At 40.8% G+C, this 24,191-nt stretch overlaps 1 protein-coding gene and 1 pseudogene across 2 annotated transcripts in view; one reads left to right on the top strand and one right to left on the bottom strand.

Annotated features, from left to right (window-relative positions):
• LOC124551024 overlaps positions 1 to 6,204 on the top strand; it is a 76,470-nt pseudogene extending 70,266 nt beyond the window's left edge.
• A 14,615-nt stretch (positions 6,205 to 20,819) lies between these two features.
• LOC124550918 (casein kinase II subunit beta) overlaps positions 20,820 to 24,191 on the bottom strand; it is a 29,360-nt gene continuing 25,988 nt past the window's right edge. For both annotated transcript variants that reach the window (XM_047125713.1, XM_047125714.1), the window contains exon 2: positions 20,820 to 23,722. In XM_047125713.1, the coding sequence (XP_046981669.1) occupies positions 22,959 to 23,624 (666 nt within the window). In that variant the 5' untranslated portion in view covers positions 23,625 to 23,722 and the 3' untranslated portion in view covers positions 20,820 to 22,958. The remainder of the gene's footprint in view (positions 23,723 to 24,191) is intronic.

Here is a 24,191-nt window from a genome sequence, read left to right as displayed (position 1 = left end):
TGGTTACTGTGCACCCACTGAAAGAATTTCAACCCTCATTGACCAATTGCCTGTAATCTAGCCCACATGCCTACATATCAACCACTTCTTTCACTGACTCTCCACCATCCCTACCTCTTTACCTCCTGAATTCCTACTCATCACTGTTGATGCCACCTCCGTATACACCAACATCCCTCACATCCATGGTCTTGCTGCTATTGAACACTACCTTTCCCAATGTCCTTCAGACTCCAAACCCACTGCCTCATTCCTCATAAATTACTAACTTCATCCTAATCCACTACTACTTCTCCCTTGAAGGGAAGGTGTACAAACAAATCCATGGCACAGGCTTGGGCACCTTTATGGCACCCTCCTATGTCAACCCGCTTATGGGCCATCTAGAGGAGACCTTCCTATGCTCCCATGACCCCAAACCTCTAGACTAGTTCAGATTCATTGATAATACCTTCATGATCTGGACTCAGTTCCAAGATATTCTGCCTTCACTCCTTCACAACCTCAACATCTTCTCCCCCATCCATTTCACCTGGCCGTCCTCAACCCAGCGCACCGCCTTCCTGGATGTTGACCTCCTCCTCTCTGATGGCTCCATCTGCACCTCTATCCACATTAGACCCACCAGCCACGCCTGCATTTCAACAGCTGTCATCCTTTCCATATCAAAAAATCTCTCCCATGCAGCCTGGCCACCTGGAGACAGCATATCTGCAGTTACAGGAGCTCCCTTGCCCAGTATGCTGAAGGACTCACAAAGGCCGTCACAGACTGCCAATATCCCCCAGATCTTGTCCACAAACAGATTTCCCATGCCATATCCCCATACACTGCCAATCCCCCCACCACCCCCAACCCCCAAGAACCAGCTACAAAGATATTCCTCCTTCTTGACCCAGTAGCACCCCAGACTGGAACAACTGAACAACATCCTTCATCAGAGCTTTGATTACCTATCATCTTGCCTTGAAATGAGGACATCATACCCGAGATAATTTCCACCTCTCCTGAAGTGGTGTTATGTCACCCTCAACCTCGATAACATCCTAGTCAATCCCTATGCCACTCCCAGTGCCAACCCACCTGACCTCCACAACACCCTAGTCCATCTCTATGCCACTCCCAGTCACAATCCTTGCCACAATTATCATATCCCAGTGGAAGACTGCCCAATCCACCCACCCAGTCCTAACACAGGTTTATCCTACCCCATCAGGAAACTAGCCACTGTGAAGCAGGCATGTCATTTACCAGCTCTGCTACAATCATTGCATAGCTTTTTTTGTCGGTGTAATTACCAACCAGCTGTCCACCAGGATGAACGGCCAGTGCCAAACTGTGACCAAGAGCAAAGTAGACCACCCTGTGGCACAGCATGCAGCTGAGCATAACAAGCTCAATTTCAATGGCTTCTTTGCTGTTTGAGCCATCTGAATCCTCCCCGTTTTTCTGAAACGGGGAAGATGGGAGTTTTCTGTACAACACATTCTGTGCCCCCGTAATTATCCCAACCTCACCCTGCAGTAACATATTGTTCCTACACCCTCCACCCAGCAGTTTCCATCCCCTCTGTCCTATCATCTCCTCCCATTCTCATCCCTCACCCTCTTTGTTGGCTCCCTCAGTCAACACGCCCACCTGCCTTTCCTCACTTCTCTCCTTTTTGCCGTTTTCCCCACCTCCCTGCTCCACAACCTCCTGACATTGCACCTGTTCTAGTCCCTGCACACTCCACCAGATGGCGCTCCTCCCCCCCCCCCCCCCCCACACACGTTGCTATCCCTTCCCCTTCCCCACCCCTCCATATTGCTGCTTCCATTCCACATGACAGTCGCATTCTGGTCTGAGCTGTCAGAGTTGGCAGTCAGAGCTGTTGGAGTTGGCGGTTGTGAGCGTGAGGAGTGTTTGCTTGTATGAATGAGGAATGTGTATTTCTTTTTCTGATGAAGGCTGTGGCTGAAGGCTTATGAGTGAATGTCTTTTAATTGTGCCTGTTTCAACTTAACATGTCATCTTTACAGTACGTACCAATCTATCTTTTCCTACATTGTTGTTGCTTTAAATGAAGATTTCTGTCACATGTTTACTTTTTTTAACAGTGTTGGAGTTTGCAAAGTGTAATAACTAGCTCTTCATTTCAAGTATTACATCTTGAATATCCTACATCAGCATATGTGTAATTGGAGGATTCAGCAGAAGAAAATGCTAAGGCCAAGAGCGTTAAATTCAAACAATGGAAAATCCAGGATGGAATGGAGCAATACAAGAGAAGGAAAGTTGCTACTCACCATATAGCGGAGATGCTGAGTTGTGATAGGCACAATAAAAAGATTCAAACAATCATAGCTTTCGGCCATTAAGGCTTTTGTCAGGAGTAGACACACACACACACACACACACACACACACACACACACACACACTCACGCAAGCGCAACTTGCACACACGTCTGCAGTCTCAGAGAGCTGAAACTACACTGCGGAAGCCATGATTGTGTGAATCTTTATATTGTGCCTATCACGAAATTCAAAGTCAAGTACATATAACAGTTTTCAGGATGCAAAAGACAATTATAAGAGTAATGAAACAAGTGAGTAGCAGATCTTTAAAGATCTATATATCTTACCCCTTCCTTGTGTTTTTATATTGGAAGTAGTCATGCATATCAAAAAAAAGTATACTGAGAAAAGAAAACCTTTTTCCTCAAAACAAAAGTGCCCATGATTATAATACCAGGTCAGACAGCGACATACATGTTAATCATTGTAACACCACACTATGCCAAAAAGGTGTATATCGTGCAGGAACAAAACTATACAAGAGGTTACCAAGACATATAAAATCTCTTCCTAAACCACAGGGCTTTAAAAAGTCTGTGACAGCCTACCTTCTGAAATACTGCTACTATTCAATCTCACGCAAGAAAAAATGTAATTTGTAGCTTTAACAGGAGAAATAAGTTTAAAATATACAGTATTTTAAAAATTGTAATTATTAACTGTATAGATCCAATTTGTTATAAAAATTTAAATAATGTATGTTTGATGTTTGAAAAACAGGGTGTATACGACCCGGGAGATCCGGGAAAAACCCGGGAATTTTTCCATCCGGGAGAAAACCGGGAAAAACCCGGGAATTGTTTAGAATTCCGGGAGTTTTTCATTGTTTTAGTTTTCCGTTAAATTTTTGTGATTTTGACTGGTAAGAACCAATACTCTTAACAAAGGAATTATTGTATTCCGCTACTGCAGAATGATTCTGCAGCAACAAAACATGAACGGGAGGAAAAAAACGAAAATAAAACTTAAGTTGCAAAGGAAATGCGCCGTATACAACAACAGAACAGTGCTCGTACAAGCGTCTGCCAACAGTAAAGTGTGTCAAAGGCTTTAGAAACACTATGCAATGCTTTATAACAACAAATTGCCACCGATGAGCGTGACATGACAAATGTTTAAATTAGATTCGTTTGAGCAGTTGCGGACGGGCTCTTGCGCATGCGCAGTTGAGTCGCGTATGAGTAGTACCTTCTCCCGCTTCTGGTTACGGAAGTGTGGCTGGGCGCCACTACTTTATATTGGCCCGGTTTGGAAATATCATAGATCCGGGGCTGATGCACAGAACAGTCAGAGTTGTGGTGGGGAGGTGGGTCGTCTCCACGTGACCTGTGTTTACGTTCAGTGATTTTGTTGTTTCCTCTTCATTTATTGCTCTCACGTTAAATGATAACTAAACGGATTTTTGTGGCCGGGAGCTATCAAATGATTTAAAATACGTTCGCATAATTACGGCAGGCTAAAATATGTTAATAATTTCAGATTTTATTTCCACCTTTGACAGTCAAGCATTAATCGCCTTACAGAACAATGAAGTTATTTTTGCTGGTTTGCTAAAGAGATTTGGCTTTTATTAATCCTTTCTACTGAGGCAGTCAATTTATTTGAAACGAAGTGTTTAATTTCACACCATTGGCTAGTTTCAACCGTTCGCTTCATTTCAAGTGCACGTATGGCATTATGCTATAATAAAGAACCAAACTTGAGTACTGGTACTCCAAGAAAATTTACATACGGATGTGCATTTTAAGCTGAATTATGCACTTTAGTATGGTTCGCGAAATACCGACGCTCTTGAAGTATCCTTTGATGTCCTGTTTCTTTTATGACATATATAAGATCTTTTAATGTTTTACACGTACGAACATAATGGGTTTCCTGCTTCATCGTAGCTGCGCAAGCGCGGTGACGCCAGTATCTGGCGCTTTCTCGCAACTGCTGAAACGAACCTATTTCTAACAGGTGGCGGGAAAATATTGCGAATGGTGGTTTGAAAAGCGTTACATTCAAAGCAGATTTCCTTTTAGGCAAGATGAATTATGTGCGAGAATGTACAATGAATTTCTTAAATCACAAAGCATTTGACTCTCATTTAAAAATCAACTCTTTGAGGACGACCATTTAGAAGTATTTCGAGCCCATAAGATGAGAAATTTGCGTCGTTATTAAAAATTTTACTGGCGCATTTGTGTGTTATCTTAAAGTGCAACAAGCGCAAAAAAGATCAACATTATATGTGGAAGCTTAGCTTCTCTTCCAACTTATTAATCTTCGAGACCAATATTATAAGCGAATGCTATGTATATATATTTAAGCCATTAACTTTTCTCATTTGTGTATTCGCGCTACTTGTTATTGGCTTGCTATTGGCTGACTACATCACGTGTCCTATTGCTGTCATCAGCTAGCGGGATCACGTGAATGAGCTATGACGCTTACAAAAGCGCATCGCAGTCTCAGTTTCAATGCTTCGGAAAGTGACATGCGTTATTTGGTGGAATTCAAATTTATACCGTCGTAATTACGAAAATATGCAGCGTACATGTTACTGCACATCAAAGGTCTTTCAGAACGTGTTTTTCCTCCTGAGTTTCGTTTTCTAAAGTGCCGGGAAATTATATGTCGGTATATAAAACCATAAACATTCAAAGGATTGATGACTTTTACAGTGCCGAGGAAGAGTATACTGTCACTTAACACGGAAAAAGTGTGTTTTCATCCGGGAGAATGTGTATTTTTAACCGGGAAAAATCCGGGAATTTTTTTTCCTTGTCCACGTATACACGCTGAAAAACTACTAGATAAAAAGATTTTCTGTCCAATATCCTGTGTACGATATATGTACTGAAAAAGAGATATGGACAAATAAATAAATAAAATAAAGAAAACAATAACACAAAACTGTTTAGTTGGCATTGTTTTCTGGCATTACATATGGAATTAGGTGTTACCAAGATGTGGTGCAGTCGAAAACTAAACAGATAATGTGATCAGCCTAACCCTTAACTACCTAGGGTTAACACTTTCTTCCACCAACCCTTCAGTTTTATTATGGTCAGTATTCTATATATTTGTGAGTGAGTTTTATTTCACAAATGTTTAAACATAATTTGTAAACTGCTCAAACACACAATTTTTCGCAAATGTATAAGATGTATTTATGGTGCTAATTGGTTAGAATGCTTTATGATTAAGGAAAGAAACAAAAGCTTTAAAAAAGGTGTGTAGTACAGAAAATGTTACTGACATTAAAACTAAGCTGTGATTGTTACCTTTCTGCATTCTTAATGAATGGTTAAGTTTATCTTCATACTTTTAATAACTGTTCTTTGTAATGTAATCCCCAACTTATGCTTCTTAAATTTTCAGACAAGAAAATCATCCCGAATATCCATGGAAGTACCGCTATTAATGAGATATTGTTGTGAAAACATTATCCAGCAATGAGAAGATACTGAAATGCAGTAGCATCTTAATTGGTGGTTAATGCATTGCAAGAGCTTTAAATACCTAGAAAAAACAATAGTGTAAAATAAATGCCTGACAGCAATTTCTAAACAAGTGGGACAGTCCAAGGTCACGGAGATACCAATATTATCAAGCAGCTGTGTGTCAATGCAATACCACGTACCTAGACAGTAAGGCATTATAGCTCAAGTATGATGTCATACGCTACGGACAAGCCTGTAGCATTAACTCGAAGTCTGCAGTGATATGATTGCACTAACATTTTTGATAAACAATCAACACTGCTGACTAAATTTTATTGTGGTGGCCCATCTGATATAGATGAAGTTACTGTGAATTAATTTTTTTATCATTAAAACAAAGTGCAAGGTGTTGCATTTTCTAAAGATATTGTAGAAGACATAACGTGGTGTGCTTGTTTTGTAGTTTTATATGTGGTGATTTTTTTTTATTGCCACAATATTTTCATAACTTCGATAGAGTAAACAACAACAAAAAATGTGCATCTTGTAGTTGCAAATAAGTAGCGAACCTGGCAATTCCGTTTCTCGTAAATAGCTAGCAAACCTGGCAATACTTCGCAATTGCTCAATATCCCTGGGAATTGGAGGTACGTCCTAATACCCAGCTCCCCTCTCCCCCCTTTCTCCATCTTCTCCTGCCTTCCCCCTCCCTCTGTTGTTCTCCTCCGTCCTCCGTGCCCGTCTCTCTCTCTCTCTCTCTCTCTCTCTCTCTCTCTCTCTTACACACACACACACACACACACACACACACACACACACATAATAGAGGGAAACATTTCACGTGGGAAAAATATATCTAAAAACAAAGATGCTGTGTCAGAATTTTGTGTGTACGTTTGTGTGTCTATCGACCTGCCAGCACAAAAAAAAAAAAAATATATATATATATATATATATATATATATATATATATATATATATATATATATATATATATAAAATGGAAGGAAACATTCCACGTGGGAAAAATTATATATAAAAACAAAGATGAGGTGACTTACCGAACAAAAGCGCTGGCAGGTCGATAGACACACAAACAAACACAAACATACACACAAAATTCAAGCTTTCGCAACAAACTGTTGCCTCATCAGGAAAGAGGGAAGGAGAGGGGAAGACGAAAGGAAGTGGGTTTTAAGGGAGAGGGTAAGGAGTCATTCCAATCCCGGGAGCGGAAAGATTTACCTTAGGGGGAAAATAGGACAAGTATACACTCGCACACACGCACATATTCAACCACACATACAGACACAAGCAGACATATTTAAAGACCAATATGTCTGCTTGTGTCTGTATGTGTGGTTGAATATGTGCGTGTGTGCGAGTGTATACCTGTCCTATTTTCCCCCTAAGGTAAGTCTTTCCGCTCCCGGGATTGGAATGACTCCTTACCCTCTCCCTTAAAACCCACTTCCTTTCGTCTTCCCCTCTCCTTCCCTCTTTCCTGATGAGGCAACAGTTTGTTGCGAAAGCTTGAATTTTGTGTGTATGTTTGTGTTTGTTTGTGTGTCTATCGACCTGCCAGCGCTTTTGTTCGGTAAGTCACCTCATCTTTGTTTTTTTTTTTTTATATATATATATATAATTAGAATATTGTGTGAAAATTTGAAGTAAATAGGCTAAGAACATGTTGAGATTTTTGCTAATAAGATTTCCTCCTCATATATTACATGTATTTATTTATATACTATATATATTTAAAAATATGTTCATTAGAGTACTATATAAAAATTTTAAGTAAATTGGTCAAGAACTTTGTAATTGTTTTGACCAACATGTATTGGCAATACAAGACTAATTGTATGTGAAATGCAATTGCATATTTAATTGTACTGCAGGCAAATGTTGATACTGGAAACCAGTAATTTAATAACAATAAAGCTAGTATTAACCCATCACATTTTTTCATTAATAAAAAGTTAGCTTACTAGAACCAGTTCACAGACACACACAAGGAGCATGCTCTGACGGGTGATACTACCGGTGATTCTGAACATAAAACTTCTAATAAACATATGCCCTTTTCTCAACCGTCTCCAGGTAAACTAATGAAAACAGCTAGTAACTGGAAAGGTGCAGGTGGCGGTAAATTAAGATACTATTATTTTATGACTTGTTTAATTGTGTACATTTCCTCACAGAAGATGTTAAACAGTCTACTGCCAACTTCAATGCATGTTGCTGCTCTTGTAGACAGGTGTTGTGTCGCCGATCAGAGCTCAGTTTTGCATTCCTTTACCTGGGCACAAGCATGTAAAATATGAGCGAGAAGTTCCTCTCGTGTCCACTCTGCGCTTGTAGATGTCGCTCTTCAGCCATCCCCACAAACAGTAATCCAATGGGGTAAGGTCGAGTGACCTTGGTGGCCAGGCAGTGACTCCACAGCAACCGATCCAACGACCAGGATACGTTGTGTTGAGATACTGTGTCACTGGCCATATGGAATGTGTAGGAGCTCCACCATGCTTAAAGTACATAGGAGTTTGTTGCCAAAGAGATATCCTCCATGTGTTCTGGTAACACATTTTGAAAAACTGAAGATACTGTGTCCCACTAAGACGGTTATCTAAAACAACTCAACCGATGAGTTGGTCATTGATAATACCGCACCACACATTGACTGAAAAACATTGTCGAAAATTCGTTTCCACAGTAGCATGCACGAGAGTTGTGGATATTGTTGATTCCGTTGCAGGTAAATGTTGACTCATCAGTGAACAGAATACGTGGGATTAATTGCTCATTGGCAATGATCCACTGACAGAATGCTTGCTGGGCGGCAGCATCTCCTTCATGCAGATGTTGTACACTCTGCCGATAAAAGGGATACAGACCATGCACATGTACTGTGCGTGTCACTTGTGTTTGTAGAATACCAAGTTGGGCAGCAATTATTCTAGAGCTAGTAGTAGGGTTGCGTTCCACTACTTGTTGTACGGGACATTCAGAGACAATGTTTATGCTGGGAAGTGTACCATGCTCACGCAATCTGTGAAACACCCTGCTGTCTGGCACTCTGTGATTTGGAAATTGTTGCTGGTATTCTCACACAGCAGCTCTGGAATTCCTATTGGACAAACCATAGACAAACAACATGACAACATACTCTGCATGTGTGAAGATCCATGGCATTTTCACTACACAAAACTATATTCGTTGTTCACGTAACAGTACTGTAGTGCTGTGCACTATGACAAACACTGCCGGACTGAGATGAAAACAGCTGCACCTGCACCTGCACCTGCGCTAGTGAACTGCATACTGACATGGTTAGTAACACGTTTCCCGTTCTTAGTTGTTTTCATTGTTTTTCCTGGAAACGGTTACGAAAAGGACATACGTTTATTAGGAGTTTTTTTGTTCAGAATCACATTTAGTATCACCCCTCAAAGCATGTACCTTTCCTCCTGACTCACCCTGTACACATGTGTGTGTGTGTGTGTGTGTGTGTGTGTGTGTGTGTGTGGGGGGGGGGGGGGGGGGGGGGGGGTGTTGGAAACACACTCACAACTTGGGCACAAAAAAATTCTGGTCTACACAGAACACCAAGTTGATTTTGTTTAGTCCTAAGTGACCCATTCACAAAAGTAGTTACAAAATGGTAAATATAATATCACTCGCATTTTCAGAACAGTTTTACAGCACAATACTAGGGTCAGTCCAATGAAAACAAGGCAGATGGAAAAGTAAGTAATAAAATGTTTCTTATTTCAAAAGTAATCACTGTAATCTGCAGCAGAATGATGCTGTCTGTCCACATTCCTGGGCGTTTGGGCTCGGTAGCATGAATTTCACTTCCTGATACTCCTTCTACAGTCAAAAAAACACACTACACTTTGCTGTTCCTCTTTTGTGGCCTTCATAGTGAAGTCAGAACAACACACAACTTGCCCATCTCACATTGAGCATGTCTAACAGAGAAACGGCACGGTGGTGAACGTTCGTGCCATTCCTTCCCGATTCCCAGTAGCTAGCAATACGATACACACATCTATCTGTGTTATAGATATCTGCCCCACGCTCATTATATAGTTTGTCTCGTATTCATTTGAGTTCTCCTTGTATGCTACTGCATGATAAAACTGAACTCAGTACCCATAAACCACAGTTGCTAAAACTGTGAAAAGTCAGATCTACAAACACCTGTCCCTCATGAAATTTACTAGCATTGTAGAGATCAAGTGTGCTCCAAGCCTCTCTCTTGTGGCCCCGTGGAGCAAACGACTCTACCCAGCCAGTAGAACTGCCAGTCCACATTGCCAATAGTGCAAGATCGGTACAACTAAAAAACCTCCCAATATTAGGGTGCTTGCTACCTACTACCTTCCTTTGTCCATGAACGTCTTTTGTCAGTCGATGGATATCGAGGAAGTTGAACATCTGATTCTCTGAATGACATGTTACATCTCAATTTTAATGACAAAGTTTTAGCCGTGTTTTAATGATTCGGGAATCAAATGAGTGCAAGTATTGCCAAAAGAATTTCATCATTGATCGTATGGATGCTTCATTTATGTATGTAGCTTTTTCATTTCCTTTATCATGAAGTTAGTAATTGGTTATATGTTTATATATGAACAATGATAATTAAGTCTGAAATTATTGTTTCGTAATTAGCATGGTTCTTAGGTAAATTAATGACATTAATTGACTGCAGATAACCATAGTCATATAATAGATAGTAGAGTTAAGATGAATAAACCGTGAATCAATATTAGCATTCAAGATATAATAAAATTTAACAAATAAAATAACTTTGCGGGATAGAAAAACATAATGGTGGGAAAGAATCCATCTGCTTTGTTATAGGCTCTGATATTTTCCCCCAACATTTTGCTTTGGACTTGGTGCCTTTGTTTGATGAGACTTGATGTCTTTAGGCCTAGTTAAAAAGATACTGTGTCAGTGTCTTCTTGAAGTTGATGAAAGTGCAAACGGTTCGGCTGTTTTGGGTTACCTTCTAGTTCAGTGTTGTTTTCAGGTTTAAGATCTGCTCTATACACAAATGTCCTGGTCAAAAGCCCGTGTGGTATTTACCGATCTTATGTTCAAGTTGCGCTTGTGCTCTTTGAAGTGAACATAGTGACAATGTCTTGTATATGACTCTGTGGTGACTTCTGTCCCCTTGCACTAGATGGGGGAATAGTAGCGTACACACACATTAACTTATTGAACACAATTTTATTTGTAAATATTGAATACACAAGAACATAGTACGTGAACCAGACAGTGCACATAAACGAAAGTGAAGGTAAAACGAGATGGTATGTTCAATCAAAGCACAAAGGTGTTGTTTGAGTGATTATTAGTCATCATAGAGCCCGTTCACCAGTAGAGCAGAGAAAGATGCTAGACACAACGAAGTCCTGTAGCCACGTAGGAGGGCAAAAGTGAAATCCTGCATGAGAGTGAGGTGGTTCATCGACCCGGACATGGTCTGTGGATGGCAGATGCAGAGGGACAATAATGGAGTTACACTGTCACCTGAGATCTTGGCCGTGATGTGGTCCTCATCTGCATCTGCTGACAGCTGGAAACTGCCCATTAGTTGAATGTGAGTTGCGGGTTGCGCTATCGGAAAGACGAACGCTGTGTAATCTCGTATCTCAGTATTTTAAGGCCCACAACATTGACTGTACACATTGTAGATAGGGCGGGGATGGGGGAAATGAAAGGATAGACAAAGAAGTGTCACACAGGGGCATGATGTCATTGTGCACTTTGCCCACTGTATCCTGTAAAGAGGCATCATTTACATCATCGGAGAGAGAAACGTCCTTGTCCCAGGCAGTAACGTCACAGACTTCAGTTAGGGAGGGTCGTCGGCTAATGTCCAGGCCAGTTTCTGTTCACGACTTAGAAATAATATGTGACCCAGCCACTCTGTGACACATTAAGCTCTCACACCCAGTATTTTGGGAAGAATTCCAGATGCCACACAAAATCTTAAGACTTGTTATTAGTTAAAATACAGGGAAGATCCTGTGGGAGACCCAGTTCAACCCTCAGATCATCATATAAAACACACTTGGTTAAAAGATGTCATACTGACAGCTGTGTCCTGCATCCCTGACATACTGGGGCCTCCTCCCAGCATACGAGGAAGCCATGCATCAATGGACAATGTCCCACTCTTAGCCGAGTAAGGGGTACTTCGTCACACTGCAAGCAGATGGAGGTGATCGATGGTCGCACTGGAGTCTTGATGGAACGTAGCTTATTGTTCCTCACTTCCAGCCACTGGGACGCCCACCAACAAATGGCCTTCATAGTCACAAATGAAGTGACAGCCCACACAGGGACTGAACGGGGACAGGAGGAGGAAGTGAGCAAGCCTCCTTAGCACCAGCATCAGGGAGTTCATTTCCCTGGATGCCTATGTGCCCTGGAACCTAGCGAAAAATGACTTCCTTGTTTTGCCTTCACAAGAGAAGGAGAGTGTCCTGCACTTGTTGCAACATCCGATCTGCTGGGCACATCTGTCCAACCGCGAGAAGGGCACTTCGAGAATCGGAGCAGACGATAAATTTTTTGTCACAACGCCGTCCCATCTGCTCTATTGCCCACAGAATAGCAAACAATTCCGTGTAATAACTGAAAACTGTTCTGAGAGCTATACCCTGAGGACAATGTCGGGGAACACGACAGAACAACTGAAAACATCTCCCTGCTTAGAACTATCCGTGTAAATGGTAATAAAATATGGGCGGCTACGTAAAATTTCATTAAATTTAATTTTAAAAACATGGTCTAGGGTACAATGCTGCTTGTAAGCAGTCAGTTCTAAAAGCAGTCTAGGCCTTGGGGGAGACCCTACTCCACCCCTGGTGGACCTTAATGCCCCCCACTCCCTCCTTGTAATAATTCATGGCTCTCCCTGTGCACGAACCCCAAATGGCCGTGTTGCTAGTGGTTGATGATCGAACAGCCATTCCAGTGGCAGCTGAACAATGTAACTGGATGATGGCAATGTAGGAACGGAATGCCCTATATGCTTGGTGTACCATGAGAAGACGACGTCGAATAGACAGTGGAGGCTCAGCAGCCTCTGCACCCAAGCTAACAGGGCTCGTGTGATAAGCCCCTGTTGACAGCCTAATACCCTCGTGGTGAACAGCATCCAGCATTTTAAGGTATGAAGGCCTTGCTGACCCACAAATCTTTCATCTGTATTCAAGCCAGGGTCACACAAAGGCCTTATAAAGTTGGAGCAGATGCGCTCTGTTGGCTCCCCAAGGCCTATGACTAACACATTTAAGGATGTTTAAGGCCTTGAGACAGCTCAGTTTCAGGTCTTTAAGGTGTGGCAACCATGCTAACATCTCATCAACGATAAGACCCACATACTTCACATTTTCCTTAAAAGTGAGAACAGTGTTCCCGTTTCAAAACAGGCAAATTAAACAGACAATGGGAACGATTAAAATAAACACAAACTGTTTTCTCTAGTGAGAATTTAAAACCTGTGGTGCGAGACCATTCCTCCAACTGCCTGATCATCATTTGCGATTGCCAAGTAGCCATGGTGAGGCTGGAGGATGCACAGAATATGAAGTCGTCCACAAACAAGGAACATCCCACTGTAGTTGTAATAATATTGATTGCGATGGAAAAAGCCATGACACTTAAAACACCATTCTCCTGCTTCAAACGGTCAGACAGGACGTTCCCAACCCTGTATCTAAAATATCTGTCAGAGAGAAAGGACCGCATGAAAGTCGGTAGATGTCCACGGAATTCCCACTGATGGCGCTGCGACAAAACATTATGCCTCCAAGTAGTGTAGTAGGCCTTCTCCAAATTGAAGAAAACACCGATAAGGTGTTGCTTAAGAAGGAAAGCTTGTTGAATTGCAGCTTCAAGCAGGGTCATGTTATCGAGAGTGGAGTGATACCTCCTGAACCCACACTGGGAGCAACTGAGTAGGGACCTGGTTTCCAAAACCCACACTTGGCGCCAATTGAGCATACGCTCCACTGTCTTTCCTACGCAACTTGTCAGGCTAATACTACGATAACCAGCGGGGTCCATCCGATCCTTTCCTGGTTTTAAAATTGGGATTAAAATAGATTCCTTCCACAAGTTGGGAAAGTCGTCAGTTATTCAAATTTTATTGAAGAGCTGAAGTTGGACTTCTTTTGACCCTCGGTCCAACTGTTGCAACATGCTGTAGGTTATCAGGTCGTTTCGAGAGGTCATATCACAAGCAACTGACAATGCAGAATCCAGCTCCCACAGAGAGAGAGGCTGGTTGTATTCTTTCATGCTGGTGGAACAGAAATCAAGATCAGCCTTCCCCTGAGCCTCCCGATATCGACCGAAGGCGGGATCGAGGCTGGAATCGGCCCTAATGAATTTATATGATTCAGCCATTGTCTGAGCTATATCCCTTGTCGATGTTTCAAGAGACCCCTCTATTCGTACAGCTGCTATTGGTGGTCGAGAGTTGTGCCTTGAGATTCTCCCAATGGCTTTACATACTTTACATGCAGGTGTGGACCTATTGATGCGAGTTCAGGAACTCTTGCCAAGACCTCTGCTTACGCTCCTGAATTATTCTCCTCGCCTTGCAAAACAACACTCATCGTTCCACCAAGGGACAGGTCGCTTCCTAGGCGTTTCCACAGACTTTGGGATGGATGCATCAGCAGCATAGTGAATCACAGTTGTGATGTGATCCACCCAGTCCTGGATGCCATCACATTGCTCGAAAATGGCTGACTGACTGTAAAGCACCCAGTTAGCCTTTTTGAACAACCATCTCTGAGGCTTTCTTTCAGAATCAGCTCCAACAAGCAGATGGATCCAGATACCGAAATGGTCACCACCATGAAGGTCATTGTCCACTGCCCACTGAGCAGTGTCCCCAAGAGCAGGTGAGCAGAAGGCGAGGTCTATGGTGGTAGACGAACCCGTAGTGGTGCTAATATATGTAGCTTGACCCGTGTTCAAAAGTATGTGATCTGTTGTGTGCAGTAGATCCTCAAGTGTTCAACCCTTTGGTCAAGTGGTGTGAGAGCCCCATACTGCACTGTGTGCATTAAAGCCCCAAAAAAGGAGGAAGGGGCTGGTGAGTTCATCAAGAAGACGAATGAGGACCCCACTGTCAATAAGCACAATTGTGTTGTTAACGGAATAGGTGAGGCGTGAGAAGTGTCCTTTATGAACACTGCAACCTCACCTTTTACCCTATCACCAGTAAGATCGTCTTTTTGTAAAGGTGATAGCTTCCAAGTACTGGTGTGTCAGTCTCTTTACAATGAGTCTCTTGAAGGCAAACGCAAAAGGGTCTGTCCTGTACAAGGAGTCTCAATTCCTCCAGATGAGTCCTGTATCCATTGATATTTCATTGGAGTATGGGAGCGATTTCATCAATGTGGTCTTGACTTGCCCGTCTTTGCGCCGAGGTGGTGAGGCATTTGTAGAGCGAGGCGGAGTGCTGAGGCTGACTGCGTCTGGTGAAGAGGCATCAAAATCTATGATGTCGTCATCATCATCAGTCAGATGCGCCAGAATGACGTCTGATGGCACCAGGCTCAGGTTTCGACCCGAATGTTGAGTTCCTTTCCCCACTCCCTTTCCCAGCGAGGATGAGGGGAAGTGGGGGCAGTTAGAGCCACCTTCTTTGAAGAAAGTTGGCGTTGAGAGGCACTCTGTTTTTGGGGTGCCTTTGGGCTGCACGCTGTGGAAGCATTACCTCAATTTGCACCACAGTTGATAAAATGGAAAATCAGAAAGTGGATGACCCCAAAGAAATAAAAGCCAGGCAAGGTGACACTGTGAGATTACCCACCAACTGCTACTAGCAATTTGGACAAAGGTATAATGGACTGCCTCCTCAGCTGTGTCATTAATGAAAGCATGAGTGATTTGTCATTAGCCAGTTTCTGAGCAAATAATCAAATTACAAGCTTAACTCACTCCAATACTTACCCATCTTGGTGAAGTAGACCAGATTTTTTTCACTAACAGAAAAGTTATCTTCAGGGAACCTGCTATGGGAGCACTATGGACTGGTGATGCTGTGTTCTGCCCTTGGACACCATCTGAACATGACACCCAAGAATCAATTTTATGGGGTGATATGAAAAACAGCGTATTTGCTTCTTTGGTCAAAAACTATTCCAGAACTAATAAAATGCATTTCTATGATGCTCGTGTGAATGACTCTACATGTGCTTCAGAATGTATGGTATGAAATGGAGTATCACGAGATTGTGTGACCGAAGAGTCATAAAGAACACCTATAAAGTACGCTATTTTTACAACTTATTTTTACATTCTCTGTAATTCTTGTTGATGTATCACTATACACTAAATAGTTACAGCCACATGTAATTGCTATATATATATATATATATATATATATATATATATATATATATATATATATATATATTATTATTATTGGTGTTTTGCCCTTAAAGAGCGCATTTGGACTAAACTACATGGCCAGTTCCTTTTGCTGCCTTCCTTGCTGCCCAAACTTCCCTCATTCGCTCGCTGTGTTTCTTTTTCCGGTCCTCTGTCCATGCTTCTTGTCGGCTTCGTGTCTTCGGCTTCATCTTGATTGCCTTTTTGGTTGCCCATATTTCTTTCATCTTCTGGCTGTGATCTTGCTTTCGTTCTTCGGTCCATTTTATGCCTGTTCGTTTGTCGCATTGTATCTCATGTAGTTTACTTTTCTTAATGATGTTTCTGAACTTTATTCTGTCGTTTATTGTGTCTGCTGTTATGTTGAGCTGGTTCAGGTCGTTTTCTACCTCTGCCACCCATTTGTTGTTTCTAGTGGTTACCCAGTCAAAGATCTGTTTGGTCAGCCTGTGTGATGGCATTCTGTATAGGTGTCCATAGAATTGTAGTCTGCGTTTTCTAATCTTTTCTGTGATTGTCTCCGTATGTTTGTACAGTTCCTCTGTAGGTTTCTTGATCCATATTCCATTGTTGTTAGTTGCGCCAAATATTTTCCTAAGTATTTTCCGTTCTACTTTTTCTAATTGTCTGATACGTGTATGCCCTCGGATTAGTGTGGTCTCTGCTGCATATAGTGCCTCGGGGAGCACCACCGTGTCGTAATGGCGTAATTTGGCTTTTTGTGAGATAGACTTCTTGTTGTAATGATTCCACACTACTTTGTATGCCTTGTCCAGTTTAGTCTTTCTTTCTTCATTTGAGTCTCTGTTATGTCCACTCATTTGTAGTGTTTCACCGAGGTATTTGAAGTTTGCTGTTTTGTAAATCGTGCCATACTTTGTGTTCAGAGATGAGAGTTTCTTTGTGCTCATAAACTGTGTCTTTTCGTAAGAGATCTGTAGTCCAGTTTTGGAAGCGATTTCGTGCAGTTTTTCAATAGCGTCTTTTGTTTCCTTTATACCTTTCGTGACAATTGCCAAATCGTCTGCAAAAGCCAGGCATTTAATCTGTAGGTTTCCTAAGGTTATCCCCCGTTGTGATGTTTCCCATTCTTTTATGACCTTATCTAACACCAGATTGAAAAGGAGAGGTGAGAGGCCATCGCCTTGTCGGACACCTGTGCGAATTTCGAAGGGCTCTGATAGTTCCCCACATAACTTTACTTTGGAGGTCGTGTTGGTTAAAGTTTGCTCTATGATAGCCCGTGTTTATATATATATATATATTCAACTGCCCATAATGATACACTTCTTGTATTACATATCACTCTGGAAGAGTGATGTGTATCTTTGTGTATGCCTTACCGAAAATTATTGGGGAGGGGGGGGGGGGGGGGGCAGACAAAGTTTATGTAAGAGAATACAGCTATTGTGTGGATTTATTGTTCTATGTGCACGTACAGAAGCACATCTCCAAAATGGGACGGATATCACAGTAACTTCGCGAACGATCACAGAGAGGCAGTACCTGTGTGAGCACAATGTAGACACTCCATGAATTGCTGGCCTAGGTAGTAGTAGTAGTAGTAGTAGTAGTAGCAGCAGCAGCAGTAGCAGTAGTGTGTAGTCCCTAGAATAGATACACACAGGTAACAATGGATATATCTGAAACTTCCTGGCAGATTAAAACTGTGTGCCCGACCGAGACTCGAACTCAGGACCTTTGCCTTTCGCGGGCAGATGGTAGAGCACTTGCCCGCGAAAGGCAAAGGGTCCCGAGTTCGAGTCTCGGTCGGGCACACAGTTTTAATCTGCCAGGAAGTTTCATATCAGCGCACATTCCGCTGCAGGGTGAAAATCTCATTCTGGAAACATCCCCCAGGCTGTGGCTAAGCCATGTCTCCGCAATATCCTTTCTTTCAGGAGTGCTAGTCCTGCAAGGTTCGCAGGAGAGCTTCTGTAAAGTTTGGAAGGTAGGAGACGAGGTACTGGCAGAAGTAAAGCTGTGAGTACCGGGTGTGAGTCGTGCTTCGGTAGCTCAGATGGTAGAGCACTTGCCCGCGAAAGGCAAAGGTCCCGAGTTCGAGTCTCAGTCGGGCACACAGTTTTAATCTGCCAGGAAGTTTCATATCAGCGCACATTCCGCTGCAGAGTGAAAATCTCATTCTGGAAACATCCCCCAGGCTGTGGCTAAGCCATGTCTCCGCAATATCCTTTCTTTCTGGAGTGCTAGTCCTGCAAGGTTCGCAGGAGAGCTTCTGTAAAGTTTGGAAGGTAGGAGACGAGGTACTGGCAGAAGTAAAGCTGTGAGTACCGGGCGTGAGTCGTGCTTCGGTAGCTCAGATGGTAGAGCAAGGCAAAGGTCCCGAGTTCGAGTCTCGGTCGGGCACACAGTTTTAATCTGCCAGGAAGTTTCATATCAGCGCACATTCCGCTGCAGAGTGAAAATCTCATTCTGGAATGGATATATCTGTAAAACAAACAATCTGAACTGTCAATTCTCATTCAGAACTCTGTAGTTTTAAGTAGTGTGTCACATCTGAATACAGAGACTGAAGTACTTTATTACGTGATCGACTTCATAAACAATTTTGAAAAAAAAAAATGAAAAAGGTAAGGAGGGAAACATTCCACATGGGAAAAATATATATAAAAAACAGAGATGCTGTAACTTACCGAACGAGAAAGTGCTGGTAGATAGACACAATAAAAAAAAAAGACACAAATTTCAAGCTTTCGCAACCCAAGGCAACACAGGCAGACCCTGTCTGTGTGTCTGTATATGTGCGGATGGATACGAGTGTGTGTGCGCGAGTGTATAACTGTCCTTTTTTCCCCCCTAAGGTAAGTCTTTCTGCTCCTGGGATTGGAATGACTCCTTACCCTCTCCCTTAAAATCCACATCCTTTCGTCTTTTCCTCTCCTTCCCTCTTTCCTGATGAAGCAACATTCGGTTGCTAAAGCTTGAAATTTGTGTGTGTGTTTTTATTTTGTCTATCTACCAGCACTTTCTCGTTTGGTAAGTTACAGCATCTTTCGTTTGAAAAATTATTGAAGAAAAGTAGACATTGTCTCATGCCATTGCCTTCAGGCATAAATCGTGCAATTTACAGTTAACAGCGACTGAAGAAAAGCAGAATAATATTTAGTCTTCATTGCTTGAAGTAAATCTAAACTCTGAAATACAACGAGAATACTACAAACTATTTTCCTTCTGGTTCCTAAAAGGGCCTTCGGTTTCCAAAACTCAACATTCCCACTGTTACACTAGTTGTAAAGTTCCAGGCTTGTAGTCGCTACACAGTTTGCACAGATACTGTAAATATTAAAAAACACACCCAAAGGATTCTGTGTTTAGTGCGATAATCGACAATGAGATTTATACTTTATTTTAATATGTTTACATTATTTTTTGCACCAAACTAATGCAACACTGTGAGAGAATGAAAAGGAATTTGACAAGTACAACCCAAATATAAATTGGTGAAATACACTGGGAAAATCCCTTAGGAAAGTGAGGAATGCAGGGAACATTCAACAAATCTAACATCCAATTTCAAACAGACAAAAGTCTGATCAAACTAGGCTGCATTTTGGGGAGTCTGAAAAGATAAACTAGTCATGTATTTAAAATTACTGTAACCTGACAAGCGTTCTCTTGAGGACAGACCAATATTTTCCAGTTTTATAACAGAAATACACAAACTAATAAACAGAGTTAAAAGTAATATGAAGCTGATAGTAGTTTTCCATGTTTCAATATTTTGACTGAAAATAATAATGAAATAAAATTCAGCCATAAACTTGCTATGTAAATATTTGTCTTTGGAAACATTTGAACCTTCTATAAATATTTGTAGACAAATCTCGAATGTTTAGTTATATTGAAAGTGAGCCACCAACTCACTCGCTTAACGAAAGATACCAGAATTTTCTAATCTGACACCTGACTAACAATATACAACACAACAGTTCCAATTTTTTCTGCTATTATGCAACTCAAATCAGTATAATAAACAAAATTTATAAACCAGGCATATATAAACACTACCACAGTCATAGTTTCAACGGGCTCTTCTTATATTATTAAACATCTCTTGCTGTTTGTGCCCTCATTACCATAAAAGTTATTTCTGTTTAACCATTTACGGAAACTTATAATTAGAAATAACCGTTAAACTTAGCAGATTTATTTCACTGTTAAGGAAGATAGATGCACTTGTGTGCTTATTAAAGATATTTAACAACGATAAGCTTCAGATTCCAGGAGGCATACACAGACAGAGAGGACAGAGCATCTTGATCTTGCAAATAGCTAGAAAAATGTTGGGAGGGATAGAATTATTTGGTACTCAAGTAGGATCATCAGATAAGACTCTCAATTAAGGAAAATATAAGGGAAAAGGACAAGAGGAAAAATCAGTGAAATAAATATGAGACTATTCACTGTATAAACAGGATAGCAAGAATAACTGAATTTAAATTTGGAGAAATCCTCCTTTGCGGTTATTTCACATCTTTGCAATTTTGGTATTCTCTTAAAATTTTAATAATTGTTACATTCAGAAACAGTTTTCACTTTCATCTGAAAGGTGCACCAATAACAAAAACCCATTTTTGAGGAAATAAAACATAGGTAATACAATACAAAATGGAATTTTTATTAACAAGTACATTTTATCATTATTATATAGACAAGAAAAACCTTTTTATTAGCTCTGCAGTTTTTCTACTTAGTCCCCTTTGGCTTGTATAAACACTGTGACATTAAAACATTGTGTCTTTGTATAATCATCTCAGTTCAGTTTACTTCTCCAGACCATTACATTGTAAATAGATAACCATAATGACACACAACATTTTTAACAGTAAACTGTAAATAAAACTGCAAAACCAAAAAACATGTTTTTGTCATTACAAAGAATATCGTAATGTTATGATGATACTACTATTAATTTATGCGAGAGTAACAAGTTAGTTTTGCACAACATTGACTGACTTTGGTGTTTGGATAGTCAGATTCAAGACAATATCTTACTTTTTAAATAACAATTTGCTAATCACAAAAGTGTGTGTGTGTGTGTGTGTGTGTGTGTGTGTGTGTGTGTGTGTGTGTGTAACATGCAAAATGTACATCATCAGAATAAATTTGCCAGTGATTCCACAAGGCACTGCAATTGCCACGACCATAGCATCTAGCTGTACATGGTACACTGTCTGATGATGAGCCTGCAGTCACTTGAAAACTAGTTATTGGTATACTAAATAAGTCTTGCCAAAAATTCAAAAAAGTTACTGTATGCATATCATACCTGAATAAGTTCCCAGTTGTCATAATGGCTGTGAATACATCATGTTTTCAGAATAATTACACGTGAAAAAATTAAACACAATAGCTTTCGAATCTCCACCACATCCATGCCAACTGAATTTGAACCAACTGTTGACACTTCCATGTCAACTGAATCTGAACTAATCAGATCAAAATTATTGACTGTTAGGTGAAAAGTCACACTGTTTTGTAACTGTAAATGATCAGTTAACATTAACAGCCCATTTGATCTATATTATGTGTTTCATTCCACATACCATTCACTATGTAGTGAATATTATACACATCTCATCTAAATAACTGTGCAACGCAGGCAGAGCTCACGAGATCTTGGTCCAAATAGAAGGGGTAGTTGTTATAAAAGGGGAAACACGGTACATCAGCTTATTAGGCCTTTTACGTTAAGGCAGTCTGATTTAATCAGAAACCATTCTGTCCTTCCTGTCATAAAAGCAGTTAGATTACAAGGTGCATTTTACCATCAGTAAACGTCGGTCCATCCCAGTATTTCGCAATCTTAATTAAATTACCTGCTTCACTGAAAAGACTGCAATGATCAATATTTTCTAGGCTTCCATTTCTAAAAGACAATAATTTCAACAGGCTGGAATAAGTATGCATTAATTACTTCTACATGTACACTGACACAGCAGTAATTGTTGATTAGAATAATCACACTACTGTCATTTTATTTATATGTTATAGACGATACATGAAGTTTAAAAATCATTAAAATTACACTCTAAACTTGATATATCTACCCCTCCCCCCCCCCCCCCCCTCCTTTCACTGTATATTGTTGTGCAACCCCCCTCTTATTTAAACTGTGAGGTACTCCACATTACATCCACAGTTTGTATATCACGATCCTTCAAACAATGGTATGTAACAAGTGACTATCAGAAATTCTGAAAAATGTTAAATTAGTAAAAAACATCTTTTTTGTACCTACATTAAACAATTCTACCATCATAACAGCAATTTTCTCCGATTACAACAAACTATGATCAGAATAAATATCTAGCACCTTGACATATGATATGGCTAATGTTCTTTTTGTGTGAAACAGGCAAACATTTTTTCTCTTGACAGCAAACTGTTGGGGAGTTCACACAAAGTATAGAAAGTTTTAAGTAACAGGATGCATAAAGAAGAAAATGCTAATTTCCCACTTTAATGTCAAATACTTAGAGCATAGAGGAATACATGTAATCAAGAATTTGTTACTGAAGAAGTAAACATCCACAACTAAATATAATAAACAACCTACACAGAAATTCCAGCAACAAAGACAACTGCCAAGCTCCCTCAAAGGAACAGTCATACAATGCATCATGCATGTACTACAATTACGTAGCCTATGTGACACTAAACTATAAATACAAAGGAGAAACATCTATTAAATGTTGATCTTAAAACTAAACAACATTCAAAACATCAAACAATATTAGCGTTTGCCATTGTTGTAATTCATAGCACGAAGTGGGGTTTTGAAATTGCTGGCTGCCTGTTGCTGGATCTGATATGCAAGTGGATGAATCTTGAAGCCATACAGACGGGGAACAAACTGATTAACGGGACGCTTCGGTCGGTATTCTGGATGCACCATGAAAAGCATATGAGGAAAACCAGTGCCAAAATAAGCTCCGTCTGTGTGGTGGTGCCGTGACGACTTTGGTGTGTACACATCCATGCACTTGGGGCAGTATGTCTTGACCATAGCCTCCCCAGGTATGTCTGACAATCCAATAGGCAACATAGGTTGACTCTCACAGTACACCCGTGGGCAATGGCCAAAATCTCCAGATTGGTATTTCTCGATCATCTGGCCGATCCCCCGATTGGTTAATATGTACCGAGCATGTATGAGGCCGTACAGCATCTCCGCCGCCTGCTCGATCAGATCTGACTGGTTTGGATTGTCGTCCAGCTCATCATCTGGCTCGAGGTCGAGTATCATGTCTAGAGCCTGTCGATAATGGGGCACCTGCTCATTCAAGCCAGTCAGATTGAATTTGTCCTGAATGTAATCCTCGTCCACCTCACAGAAGAACTCATTGCCCCTTAAGCCACAAAACCATGAGATCCAGGACACCTCTTCAGAACTACTCATCTTTAGTATATTATTTGTTGCTGGTCTGTCAGGAACTCGGGTCTCTAATGAGGAATGCCACCTTCATAGACTTCTACTGAGTGAAACTTTTACACCATCTGGAACAAAGTGTCATAAAAAGAATTTTGAGTCATTTATTTGTGGAAGGTAATGAATCATTGCAATGATCACGAAATAAAATGTACATGCTTACATTTCACAGCAACATTGTTATGAAGAATTTTAACATAACACAGATTATGTCATATCATATCACTACTTAAGTGACAGAAAATAAGAAATGTATGATTTAAAAAATATAGTTACTGAATACAGCTAAAATCACTAAACAGAGAATAAGAAACCAAAATGGAAACCACATTCTTGGAAGCAAGTAGCAAGGGAGGTAACAGTGGAACATTTGGGGACAAATTATGGAGATCCCAATGAGGAGGTGGGGCAGATTAAAATAATACTATGTAATCATGGGTAACACAGGCAGTACTCACAATGATGTAACAAAGGGAGAGGATGTAGATGACAAAGAATACACAAGGGAAACAGACAAAGCCAGAGGAAAGTATGTAT

This window comes from Schistocerca americana, chromosome 9 (genome assembly GCF_021461395.2).
Source record: "Schistocerca americana isolate TAMUIC-IGC-003095 chromosome 9, iqSchAmer2.1, whole genome shotgun sequence".
Taxonomy (NCBI): domain Eukaryota; kingdom Metazoa; phylum Arthropoda; class Insecta; order Orthoptera; family Acrididae; genus Schistocerca; species Schistocerca americana.
Note: the sequence above shows the minus strand (reverse complement) of the source record. Positions and strands in the feature narration are given on the sequence as shown.